The sequence below is a fragment of the Kluyveromyces marxianus genome, chromosome 1 (assembly GCF_001417885.1).
Source record: "Kluyveromyces marxianus DMKU3-1042 DNA, complete genome, chromosome 1".
Lineage (NCBI taxonomy): Eukaryota > Fungi > Ascomycota > Saccharomycetes > Saccharomycetales > Saccharomycetaceae > Kluyveromyces > Kluyveromyces marxianus.
In genome coordinates this window covers 681,043-694,008 of record NC_036025.1, presented here as the reverse complement: position 1 = coordinate 694,008, position 12,966 = coordinate 681,043, and the positions used below count along the sequence as shown (strand labels likewise).

Below are 12,966 nucleotides of genomic sequence, written 5' to 3'. Positions count from 1 at the left end.
TGACAGTTCGTTAAACTGTATCTCAAACGGACTCGGAATTTGTTCGATGGTAACAGCCGTTTGTTTTCTTCGGCATTCATTTTGGCTCCAAAAAAAAAAAAAAAACCCACGATGAACCCTAGGCAGTGAAAAATATGTAAATATGGAAAGGATACAGAATACGTTTAATTATCAAGATATGAGGTTTATTTATGACACGAGTAACCAATTATTCCATACTACCTAACTTGCAATTGAGCTAACCAATGGTTAAGTGCTAAAAAGGTGGAGCTAAAATATAATAAGGCATGACAGAAGCTCGACAGACTCGCCAGAGGATATTTTCGTTCTCTCATTTAAATGTATTTGATGGTAAACACCCATGCTCAGATCCAGGCAATCACGACCCAGATCATTTCAAACCACATATGTCTAAGTTTCGATTCGCTTGCAGGCAGAAGCTATTGGAAGTTATCGAGATGACGCATGCAGAGGGTATTATTCTGTGGATTCAAGAGCACCTTAGAAATAAACCTACAGATGTATTTTTCGCTTCTACAGCGATAATGGGTTCACATACATTTTACGTTGTAATGCTTCCGATACCACGCTGGACTGGCTTTAGCGCTGCTACAAGGGATCTTGTGTATATTCTCGGATACTCAATATATTTGAGTGGACATTTGAAGGATTACTGGTGTTTGCCTAGGCCTAAATCTCCGCCTGTTCATCGCATCACGTTAAGCGATTATACGACAAAAGAATATGGAGCTCCAAGCTCTCACACAGCAAATGCGACAGGAGTAAGCATGTTGATATTATGGTACATTTCACAAATTAAATTAGACGATGAATCGAACAGAGGCATCTTCTACCTTCTTGCTGCTGTATATTTCTTTATTTTGACATTTGGAAGGTTGTACTGTGGAATGCATGGTATTTTGGATCTTTCGAGCGGAATTGTGATTGGTATTGTTTGTTGCGCACTACGGGTATATACACATGAGTATTTGCACTATGATGAGTTTACAATTGGCAGTGGTCTGTGGTATCCACTTTTCAGTATTGTTCATGGTGCGATATTGTTGAAACTTCACGCAAGGCCCATTGATGCGTGTCCATGTATCGAGGATAGTGTTGCGTTCATTGGTGTCATCATGGGTCTAGAATGCAGTGACTGGTTATACCCAAGAATATTTAATACCCCATCATATGAGATGCCGTTTAATTTTGCCCGAATTGGGATCACGGGTACCATTGCAAGAATCGTGATTGGTGTCATTGCTGTCTTGATTTGGAAAGAATTGGGTAAGAAAGTTATATACTGGATTCTTACCAAGCTCATTGGCGACGACCGTCCCTTCACAAAAGAAGAGCTACAGAGACAAAAGGAAATGGATGCTGTACAAGAGTTTACACCATTGGCTAGAATTGATGTCATCGGACGATCAATTATATACGCCGGCATCCCAGCAACAGTGGTTCTTGTGTGTCCTGTGCTATACAAATACTTTGGAATTCTCGATTGACCACTAAAAAAACGAAAGGAAGAAGTATATCGATCTGGGATCGCCTTGCAACGCTTAGTGCTAGTTTCATTCATTTTTTCATATTTTCTTTTGGCTCCCACTCAGTTAGTTAGTTAGTTAGTTAGTTAGTTAGTTAGTTAGTTAGTTAGTTACATACTTGTTGCTAGAGGCGAAACCTTTATAGATAAAAAAAAAAAGAATTCAAAAACCTGTTTCATTTCATTAAATCATTGTCTCTATACCGTATAAAAAAAGAGCTTACGTATACCGGGCCACTGTGCACACCCGTGCGCAAACAGCATTCCCCGATTCACAGATATCTATCAGTAATTATTCTGTGCCTAATCGTATATGCATATATTCTACCTGTCTCGAAAAAAAAAAAGTAGATTCAAGCGTGATGGCCTTTTGGGTAAGCAAGATGCCTCTGTGTAGCCAACTTTGCGCTCAAAGGACCGTAAGTCTTAGCAACCTCTCTATATTCCTTAAAAGATTTAAACGAATTTCCAGTCTGCTTCACCGCGCTACTGGAAACTTTCCCTCTTGCTGCACTGGGAACGGAAACTGAGGAAAGCGAGGCTACTGATGGAACAGCCTTAGTGACTGTACGAGATACTTTGACTGCGTATTGGGAGAACATTATGTCAGATAATGGGTCAGCTCTTCTAGAAAATTTAGAGACTCTTGCTGCTTGCTACTCTTTATGCACCTGTGAATTCTACATACTAGTTGCACCAGAGCTGTCCAATATACACCAATGACATACCATCACCGTTTATATACAAATGCCCTGTCTCTCTCTGACAGTCATTATTGTTTACAAACGGTGAAGACTATAGGCCAAATAAAACAATAACATGCTCATCGTGACTTCTTGGGTGTGCTCAAACACTACTTATCGATAGCAGATCTCAAAAATGCATGACCATCACTGATAGAAAATGTTGCTATAAAGCCGTTTCACTAATATGGCGCACCTTGTTCTTGCATACGCCTTTCCGGGATATACAAATACCACATATATACCATACCAGCCGGTGACCATCGCGCGCGCACACACTCGCGCTGGAAAACAGGAACTGGCTTGACATGTTGTGCGGGCATTTGAGTCAGCCGCAGATCGTATCGACCAATGATATCAAAGCACGAAAAAGTCGCGTGGCTTCGAGCGTCACTTTTTCGTTTTTGTGACATCCCGCATCCCGGTTTCTTCCGACAGTGGATGGGATGTGGAAAGCCACAGAAAGAGAACGAAAAAGGAAGTTTTCAACGAGGGACTTAATTTGCGGTCACATGGCATGGAATTGGGTTAGCCTTTGTGTGTCAGTATATCTCATCATATAATATTAAACTATTTATGTGCGGGTTTATTTGGTGGTTTTTGTTGATACGTAGTAATGGTAGTAAGTTGTGTATTGTACATCATCATCATTATTATGATTTTAATCTATTGATTTGGCTAAGGAGAAAATGTTTTCGTTCAAGGCATAAAAGAATGGAGAGGGAAGGGCCGTCTGCGTTTAAGCGGAGGCTGGTAGCGGAGTGCTATTGCCAGTTGAGGACCCTTGTTCGCTTTCTTCTTGCAACTTTCTTCTTAGCATAGATCTACCGGAAAGAATGTCTCCGATTTCGTTATATTCTTCCCAGTGGATGTCGTGACCCTTTCTTAGCTTGACATCTGTTTCCTTTTCCCAGATCTCTGCGATTGGCTTGAAGGAGATCTTGGATCCGTTGACACAGATGACGGCGGCAGATGCGTCTTCGTTAGGAACGGTGAATTCCTTGACACCGTTGACGTAGTTGAAACGTAGGATCTTGTAGTCCATGTTTTCTGCCTCGGTGTTCTTCTTGTTCCATTGTTCAATGAACTTGACACACTTGACGGCGAATCTGGAAGCCACAACACGGTCCTTGGAGGATGGGAAACCACCTTGTTGAACGTGACCTGGGATAGCAGTCTTGACGGCGAATCTGTTGTTAGATTGTTCAGTGATTAGGTCTGCTAGTAGTTCCGTGGTGTAGACAGTGGATGCCATTTCGTTTCTAATCAAGATCTTACCGTTTCTGGTTTCACCTTGGTCGTTTCTGAAACTTTCCTTCAAGAGAGCCAAATCCTCCTTGATGGATTGCAAGTCAATCTTCTTTTCTGGGGTGTACACAGAAACAGCACCGGTGACCAAACCGGTGAAAGATGCAACGTAACCAGAGTGACCACCTTGGACTTCGACAACGAAAACTCTACGTCTAGAAGCTGCAGCAGATTGCTTGATAGCGTCAGTGTACTTCACCAATGCGTTCAAACATGTGTCTGCACCTAAGGAGTATTCAGTACCTGGAACGTTGTTGGAAACAGTGGCTGGGATCAGACACATTGGAATGTTGAAAATTGGGTATTCTTCACGACCATCTCTTAGTTGCTTCAAAGACTTGAAACCTTCGAAACCACCCATGATGATGATACCATCGAACTTATGCTTTTGGAAGTAGTAAGCAATTGTACCCATGTCTTCAGCGGCGACAGATCTGTTGGTACCGATTTCAGAACCACCTAGGTTGTGCCAGTCTTCAACATCGATCCATGAAAGTTCCTTGACTTGACCAGTTTGTATTAGACCACTGAAACCGTTCATGATAGCATATGGCTTGTGACCGTGAGCAAGACAGTACAAAGTGGCGGCTCTGGTAGCAGCGTTCAAGGCAGCAGATGGAGCACCGACGTGGACGATAGCAATGTTTAATCTTTCACCCTCTGGTAGCAATTGAGAACCGTCATCGTTAACTGTGGTAGAGATGAAGTTGTCGTATAATTCAATGAATTCTGTGTCACGCAAGGAAATGGCCTTGTCGAAATCCTTGGCTTCAATGGCCGTGGCGACTTCCTTAGTTAGCTTAACAGATTCCACCAATGGCATTCTGATAACCTTGTTTTCCAAGATACCGATCAATGGGGAAGGAGTCTCTGGGGTCATTTCCAAGATGGCCTTAACAGCATCGGCACCTTGCATGGTAGCCAACCATCTGTCGTGAGCCACTGCGGTACCACCTCTTTGCACGTGACCCAAAGTGGTAATCTTGGTATCCAAACCTAGCTCAACCAAGACATCCTTAATCTGTTCGGCTGTAATTGGGTTCAATTGGTCATCGACAGCACCTTCAGCAACGATAACAGTGTTGTTTCTACGGCCCTTTTCTCTATGTCTTTGGCAAACACGCTTCAACTCGTCTTGCCATTTGCCGTGTGGAGCAGCTCTTTCTGGGATAAAGATGTAGTCGGCTGCAGTAGCGATACCGGACATCAAACCTAACCAACCACAGTGTCTACCCATAACTTCGACGACGAAAGCTCTTGAGTGGGACTTGGCGGTGGCGTCGATGTAATCCACCATTTCACAAATTCTTTCCAATGCAGAGTAAGCACCAATGGTGGAATCGGTACCAGACATATCGTTGTCAATGGAACCGACCATACCAACGATGGTCAAGTTGTGGTAGGGGGCGACCTGTTCCTTGGTAAATTTACCCTCCTTGACTAATTCATCGACCAAAGATGGCCATTCCGATCTGAACAAGTCGGCACCAGTTAAGGAACCATCACCACCAACCACGACCAAGGCATCGATACCTTGTTCTATTAGGTTAGCAGCAGCTTGCTTACGACCCCATCTTTCTCTGAACTCTTTACTACGAGCAGTACCGATCAAAGTACCACCCTCGCTTAGCCATCCACGGACATCTTGCCATTCCATCTTCTTCAATAAATCACCACCTTTAACCAAACCTTCGTAACCTTCGTAAACTGCATAAACATCACACCCGTAGTAGATACCGGTCCTTACAACTGCACGAACTGCAGCATTCATACCTTGAGAGTCACCACCGGATGTCATAACGGCGATCTTCTTTTTCTTCTGATCCTTGTCTCCCAAGTCAATCGTGATCTTGTGCTCATCAGACGTGTCCTTTGGCTCGATGAATTCAGCCGCATTGAGCTTCTTCCCGCTAACCTCGTCAGTTACCAAGATAGTGTTGCCCAATGGGTCCACCAACTTCACCGTGTGCGCATCCAAAGACTCACCAAACTTGGCCACTTCCTCCAAACTCACCGTGTAGTACACAATCACATCCGCCTTTTGAACAGCTGGCTCGCTCTCAACCATTCTCAACTTAATCATCACACCATCACTCTGATCCTGGTTCGATGCCTCCTGCTGTGGAACTCTAAATCCCTCAGCATCAACTTGCGATAGCTTGAACGACTCCAACCAGCATTCCTTCACAGAATTCTTCGAAGTACCAACAATCAAATGCGAATCGTCGTGGTTCTTAAAGTTGTCGTACAACTTCACCGTTTGGAACCCCAACGAATGGTAAAATCTAGCTGTCTTCCTATAAAGCTGCTCATCAGATGTGCTTAAAGAACGGAAAGCAACACCGTAAATAGTATTGCTCACGCTCATGCTAATATTATCTATTCTTTCACTTTGCTCTGTATAGCCTTAGCCCTTTATTTTGTCTTGGCCTTAATATCCTTTGCTTCAACTAGTAGCTAAATCCACAAATAACCAGCCAATTTACCAACAACTAAACACTAAACTATGCACCAGCTCTTAAAAACAGGGTTCAAGTATTTATAACCTTGGTCTCTATTTTCCTAGTAATGTCCTAGTATCGGATGATATTGATTACGGAAAAAAAAAAAAAACCACACACACAAACAAGCTACCACTCACAACGAAAAATATCTCCTTTAATTCGACTTCGAACCTGCATGTGTAGTGTCTAGCTTGGAAAAAGTCCTTTGGCTTCAATTTATCTTAATTTTCTACATTTCCAAATATCATCATGTTCCTCTAAGAAGCTGCGACTGGTGTAAGAAACCGAAACCGAGAAATTGGGCGAACGTGACGAACAGTTGGGCTTCCAGTAGTGAGGAGGGGGGGAGGGAGGGCTTCCGAAAAGGCTTCGGGCGGCTTGGGCTTCGTGTATTTCTTAGAGGCATCCCGGCATCCAGTTTTTTTTTGTTTTTTGTATATTTTTGTTTTTTTTTCTTTCTTTCTTTCTCTGAACTTCTTTTTTTTTTTTCTTCCGAACCGACTGGGTGGCTGGGTGTTGTTTTTGTGTACACTGAAATTAACGGGACTTGAGATGTGTGCGGGTAACAAACGGCCATGGGACGAGAAAACTAGCCGCGGGGTTTTGTGTCACGTGATGGAGGCTTCCGGGCGGTGGGCACATATGGATGATATTGGGAAAGAAAGAACAATAATGGCTCGTTCGTTCGTTAAGTTGCTATACAGGAAGAAGTTCAAGAGGACTGGGCCTTAGTTCAACTTTAATTTTGTGATTTTGGAATTAGGTAGGATACATACACAAGTGTAGCAGCAATGGAGGGGGTCGCACAGCATTGCCACTAGTAACAGCATTAGATAGATAGTAGTTAATTATATATCAATTAGGTTTGGTTCGTTCTGGGACCGTTGGTTAGCCGCGTTTTGGAAACCTTGTTGTAGCTGAGTCTGAGGGAATACTGGGACGGTGGGCATCAATTCGAGTCCTCCGAAGGTGTTTGGGCGGGTGTTTTGTTGGATCTGGGGGGTTGTTGAGGTGGAGAATGGGTTGTTTGAGATTTGGGAGTAGTTTTGGACGCTGAATGGGTTAGTCTGTTGCCTTTGTAGTTGTTGGCGCTGGACGTTTTCGAAGGAGAATGGGTTGTTTGGTCCTGTTTGGGAGGCGACGATGGGCATTGGTGCTGTTGTGGATGCGTTCAATTGCATCATGTGGCCGGTGTTTGCTGGTTGGAGCTGGGCGGTCATGTTATTTTGGAGTTGAGGGGACAATTGGTATTGTTGTTGCTGCTGCTGCTGCTGTTGTTGTTGTTGCAATTGTTGTTGTTGCTGCAATTGCTGCTGTTGTAATCTCTGCTGTTCCAGTTGCTGCTGCTGCTGCTGTTGCTCCAATTGCTGCTGTTGTAACCTCTGCTGCTCCAATTGCTGCTGCTGTAACATCTGTTGTTCCAATTGCTGCTGCTGCAATCTCTGCTGCTCCAATTGCTGTTGTTGCTGTTGCTGTTGCTGTTGCTGCTGCTGCTGCTGCATATCTTGCATGAATGGATTGAATCCCGTTTGTTGTGGGATCTGTGGCTGCTGCTGGTACTGCTGGAATGGGTTGCTGGTATTGGCGACCTGAGCAGGCTGAGTGTCAAACTGAGGCGACGCCAAGGACATTGGGCTCGTAACGAAAGGATTGTATCCGGTAGGCTGTATTTGCTGGACCGATTGGTGTTTCAATTGGTTTTCCAGCGTGATCCTTTGCTGCCTTATACGCTCTAGCTCACTCTGTACCTGGGTCTGGTCGTCTTTCGAGAATGTGTTTCCTTTGTTTTCGGAATCCTCGCGCAAATGGTCTTCTAGCAAGCTGATCAACTTGGTAGTAATATGCTTGATGACTGGGATCTTTAGACCCACTGCCTTAGCCGACTTTAAGTAGCGCACAACGTTCTCCGTTAGTTGGACGAATCTCTTGTATAGTTTTAACGTACGCTCGGCATTGGCACGGGTAAGCTCAAAGAAGGACTCCAACAACGTAATGATACCCTCGTTTAAGGCATTGTAGAGGGCAAGCAGGTCCTGCACAAGCATCTTGAACGAGTACATGATGAGGTCGTTGTTCAAGTCGTACTGCGAATATCTATTTTTGATCAAAGCCCCTATCTGCAACTCCAAGGACTCTACATGCTCGAGGGTCTTGGACGAGTGGTTCCCGTCGAACTTCTTCAAGTTCGAGTTGCTCGCACGCACGTAGTCCTTCTTGATCTTGCCGAATTCCTCGCTTCTGACCCGCAAGTACTGTCTGTAACGTTCTAGTGCCTGAACGTCGCCAGATTTCGCCGGAAACGAACGCGCGAGTCCGCGAAGCTCGAAAAAGTCCAAGTGCTTGGAGAAGTACTGCAACGCCACGTCCTTGTCACCGTCGCGAATCATGAGATGCGCTACGGCAAGCGACTTGAACACCACTGTCCATGCTGAATCGTTAATCCGTTCGTACAACGCATTGACAATCTCTGAAAAATCGTGCTCATTTGCCGTGCCAAGCAATATCGGGTCTGTGTACTTGTTCTTGGGGGGCGCCATTTTCACCTTGGTCGCCCCCTTCACCACCTTGTAGTATGTAGTCATTGGGTTTGGTCTTGGTATCCAGAAATTAGCCCCTATCACGATGAGAGAGATATGTTATATATAACTCCAGTGGGGGGGGGATGGATGGATGGTGTGTGGTAGGGTATTGAATTAATGTTTAGACAACAACTAATATCCTGTGTGGGCCACTTGAGAGTACTGTTTTCCCCCTGACGTATCTATCCAAGGCTCTGTGTGTGTATGCTTTGGCCAATTGCCAGTGTGTTTGTTTGTTGCATCTGTAAAGCCAATGTGTGTGTTATTAGTTGGTGATGACGATATAACTATAACTAACTGTTTGGAACTTTTTTTGGGTACAGATGAGCCAGTGCGAAAGTTTCGGGCGCCCGAAACCGGACAGCGAAATAGGGGGTCCTGCACAGACGGCCGCGCACGGAGGCCCGTTCCGCCACTTTTTTTTTTTCGGGGGCCCCCAAAAAAACGAAAATGAAAAAAAGTTGGGCAAAAGTTCCCGGTGTTACCCGGTCATGCAGTTGAGGCATCGGTCTGTGCCCAAGGTGCATCGCGAGCACGACCAGTGCTGGCACAGGGCACAGGGCACGCAAGCGGTGTCCTGCTGTGCGCCACGCCCATGGCCTGGACCTAGGTCCAGGCCTGGGGCATCACAGTAGTAGCAAGTCTTTTTTAGTGATGAATCTGTGCCGATCTTGAGCTGGTGGTTACCCTTGGCAGTCTTGGAACTCTTGAGGAACCGTGCATTCACCATCAGCACGCGCACATCGTACCTGGCCTGACAATGGTCGCCGTGGGTTTGTGCTGCGACCCTGCTTCTCTTGATGTCCATATTTCTGTGATCTCTAGAGCCTTGCCGTTTGTGATTGGTATGGTGTGTCTACACACTAATGTCTACACACTAACTAAGGCTGTTCTGTTATTACCTAGGCTATCTACATATATTGGGGGGAGGAGTCGAGTGCAGGGTTACGCGTAAAGCAGGTGGGAGAGAGGGAACACGAAAGACGCGCGTTACCCGGGGGCCAGAGGAAACCAGAAACCAGAGGCCAGAGGCCAGAGGATACAACATTACCCGGATATCCCTGTCATTTCCGGCTCGGATACCAAGGGGGAAAAAAGAACCCGAAGAAACGGAGATACAGTGCGTGACCTCCCGCCGGGTAACCACCACCACTACCAGAGTGTGCGAAGTGACGCAATGCTGCTGCGAGGGGAAACGGGAGCTCTACGGCGGCGCTCTCTCCAACTGTGGCAGCGTGGCAGCGTGGCAGCACGGCAGCCTGACCGCACGGCAGCCCTCTCCCAACAACGCCCTAGCCTTGGCCCACGGCCTTGGGCCTTGGGCCCTGTTTCTGCCTTGGTCTTGGGTTTCCCTGCCTTGTCTTGTCTTGTGTGTATTATTGAACTGAATTGTCGATTTGAAAGTTGGCCCCCCCCACCGGAATAAAGCTGTCATTCAGTGCGGTGCAGCGAAAAGAAAAAAAGCTGTAAAGTTTAGTGAGGGCCCAAGCGAAATAAAGGCTTTATTTATATAGCGAAATGGTTGGACAGGTTTAGAGATGGAGGATTGGAGCATTAGAAATGGGAATTAGAGGTTGGGAAAGGTGAATTCATCAGTCAATCGGATCGGATCGAATCGAATCGAATCGGATAACAGTCGTGCAAAGATGTCATCAGCAGCAGGTAACGCATTCAAGAGGTTTTGGAACTCTGAGACAGGCCCAAAGACTGTGCACTTTTGGGCCCCAACTTTGAAATGGAGTTTGGTGTTTGCAGGGTTGAGCGATATGAAAAGACCAGTTGAGAAGCTTTCTGGTACTCAGAATCTATCATTGTTGGCTACTGGTGTGATTTGGACGAGGTGGTCGTTTGTGATCAAGCCCAAGAATTACTTGCTAGCGTCAGTGAACTTCTTCCTTGGGGGTACAGCAGGGTACCAGCTAGGACGGATAATCAACTACAGGGTGAAGGAGGGAGATTCGCCTCGGGAGGTTGTGGATTACATTATCAACGGGCCTAAGAAGGGCATTGCTGAGCAGGCTACGGAGAAGCTGGCGGAGGTTGCGCCAGCGGCTGTTGAGTAGGTAGGGAGAAGGAGCTAAGGCCGGGCGGCTTGTATGTATAAAATGATGATAACAAAGAAAACCAAGAAAACAAACAAACAACAAACATATATCACGTAGGTAAAACACGATAAAACAATCAATCCAATATTCTTCTTCTTTTTTAGGTGTGTTCTGTGTTCCTTGTTCCTTTGTTCTGTGCTGGCCGATGCCCCGGAGCATAGGGCAATGTAGATGGGATGGAATTTATTGTAGTATATAATCCTTTATTTATATGTGTGTATGGGATGGGGGGGGGGAACTCATTAGAATGTTAGAGAGAGGGAGAGATACGGAAAAAATAAAAAAACATAAGGCTGCAGGATCACAATACCATTTGGCGTCGTGGTCTTCTTGGCTTCCTTTTGTTTTGCGTTTATTCCCTCTATTGAGCAGCAGCGTTGGTTAGCTCAACAACCTTTTGGGCAGCTGGGTCCAATTCGTCGAAGGAGTAGATCTTCAAGCCGGACTCAGCAATGATTCTTCTACCTTCGGTCAAGTTGGTACCTTGGAGACGAGCCACAATTGGAACCTTCACGGACAAGTTCTTGGTAGCAGCAACTAGACCTTGCGCAACAAAGTCACATCTGACAATACCACCGAAAATGTTGACAAAGATGGCATCAACGTTCTCGTTGGACAAAATCAACTTGAAGGCGGTCTCAATGGTCTCTGGAGTAGCACCACCACCACAGTCCAAGAAGTTGGCTGGATCACCACCGTACAACTTGATCACGTCCATGGTGGCCATGGCCAAACCGGCACCGTTCACCAAACAACCAATGTTACCCTTTAACTTGACAAAGTTCAAGTCGCTCTTCTTGGCAATCACTTCGTCTGGGTCTTCTTGAGTCAAATCTCTCCAGGAGTAGACTTCTTGTTGTCTGAAAGAGGCATTGTCGTCGAAACCGAACTTGGCGTCCATGCACATCACCTTCTTGTCTTGGCCAACAACCTCACTCAATGGGTTGATTTCGATTTGAGTTGCGTCCTTCTCCTTGAAGATCTTGTACAACTTGAGCACGGCATCCTTGGCGTCGGCTTCAGCCTCCTTGGAGAATCCCAAGGAAGCAGCAATCTCAGCTGCCGTCTCCTCGGTCAATCCAACAGAGTCTTGCACGTAGAACTTCTTGATGGCATCAGGGTTAGTCTTGGCAACGTCCTCAATGTTCATACCACCCTCGCTCGAGCAGATGATCAATGGCTTCTTGGTCTTTCTGTCCATCAAAATAGACAAGTACGACTCGTGCTTGGCATCAACCTTCTCCACAATGTAAACACCGGAAACCAACTTACCCTTGGCACCAGACTGCTTAGTGATCAAGTTGTACCCAAGCATCTTGCTGCTCACGTCGGCTGCCTCTTGCACAGAGTCGATCATGTGAATACCAGATTGCATACCGTTGTCAAAGTGACCCTTACCTCTACCACCGGTCAAAGCTTGAGCCTTCACAACAAGGTTCTTACCACCCAATTGCTCGGCAATCTTCGTGGCTTCCTCCACTGTGTGTGCTGCTGCACCGCTAGGCGTCCCAACACCGTACTGTCTCAACAATTCGGCTGAACGGTATTCATGGATAGACAAGTTTCTGACTTGTTGACGAACAATTGCAGATGACCTCTGCAAACAGCTTCTCAACTTATAAGATTGAGCCAACATTTTGCTAGTTGTGATAGTTGTTGTAGTAGTAGTAGTATTAGTATAAACTGGGAACTAGACAGACCTTTATAATAATCTTACCAGTGCGTCCAATTGCAATAAAATACTCAAACACCACCCCAGAATTTAATCTTAATTCCATTCTACACTATATACCCAAACCTACTTTATATATATATATATATATATATATATATATATACATAATATACCTATTTATTACACACATATCCACATTGATTCTCTTACAGGCATATGCAGTGGATTTTCATGTACAGATCGCAGGCCTGAAAAAAAGTGAAAAATACGGTGAAAAAGCGAGAGAGATATGGCCATCGGAAGGGCATTACGTTGGGCCTGGGAAGTGCCTAGTCAGGGCCTAGTCAAAGGCCTGGGATTGGGTCCTGGTCTGATTCGGGCGTCTAGCGATGGGATTACCCCCAGGGAAATTACGCGTGCGTGCGTGCGTGCGTGCGTGTATGTATGTATGCTGGGAAACTGACCTGACAAAGTCTCGCGATATTGTAGCATAACCGTGGGCCGGA

General features: G+C 45.6%; 5 protein-coding genes across 5 annotated transcripts; 2 read left to right on the top strand and 3 right to left on the bottom strand.

The window, feature by feature from the left end:
- Positions 1-287: 287 nt before the first annotated feature.
- LCB3 (phosphatase PAP2 family protein) lies at positions 288-1,508 on the top strand (the record flags this gene model as incomplete). The annotated part of the gene is made up of 1 exon (XM_022820296.1): positions 288-1,508. The coding sequence occupies one exon, from the start codon at positions 288-290 to the stop codon at positions 1,506-1,508; it is 1,221 nt and encodes a 406-aa protein (XP_022673864.1).
- Positions 1,509-3,028: 1,520 nt separating this feature from the next.
- Positions 3,029-5,965, bottom strand: PFK1 (6-phosphofructokinase subunit alpha; the record flags this gene model as incomplete). Its single annotated transcript, XM_022820285.1, has 1 exon — positions 3,029-5,965. The coding sequence occupies one exon, from the start codon at positions 5,963-5,965 to the stop codon at positions 3,029-3,031; it is 2,937 nt and encodes a 978-aa protein (XP_022673863.1).
- Positions 5,966-6,949: 984 nt separating this feature from the next.
- Positions 6,950-8,683, bottom strand: YAP1802 (Yap1802p; the record flags this gene model as incomplete). The annotated part of the gene is made up of 1 exon (XM_022820274.1): positions 6,950-8,683. The coding sequence occupies one exon, from the start codon at positions 8,681-8,683 to the stop codon at positions 6,950-6,952; it is 1,734 nt and encodes a 577-aa protein (XP_022673862.1).
- Positions 8,684-10,326: 1,643 nt separating this feature from the next.
- On the top strand, positions 10,327-10,743 carry MPC3 (mitochondrial pyruvate carrier; the record flags this gene model as incomplete). The annotated part of the gene is made up of 1 exon (XM_022820263.1): positions 10,327-10,743. The coding sequence occupies one exon, from the start codon at positions 10,327-10,329 to the stop codon at positions 10,741-10,743; it is 417 nt and encodes a 138-aa protein (XP_022673861.1).
- Positions 10,744-11,146: 403 nt separating this feature from the next.
- Positions 11,147-12,421, bottom strand: LSC2 (succinate--CoA ligase (GDP-forming) subunit beta; the record flags this gene model as incomplete). The annotated part of the gene is made up of 1 exon (XM_022820252.1): positions 11,147-12,421. One exon carries the CDS (start codon positions 12,419-12,421, stop codon positions 11,147-11,149), a length of 1,275 nt encoding a protein of 424 aa, XP_022673860.1.
- Between the last annotated feature and the right edge of the window lie 545 nt (positions 12,422-12,966).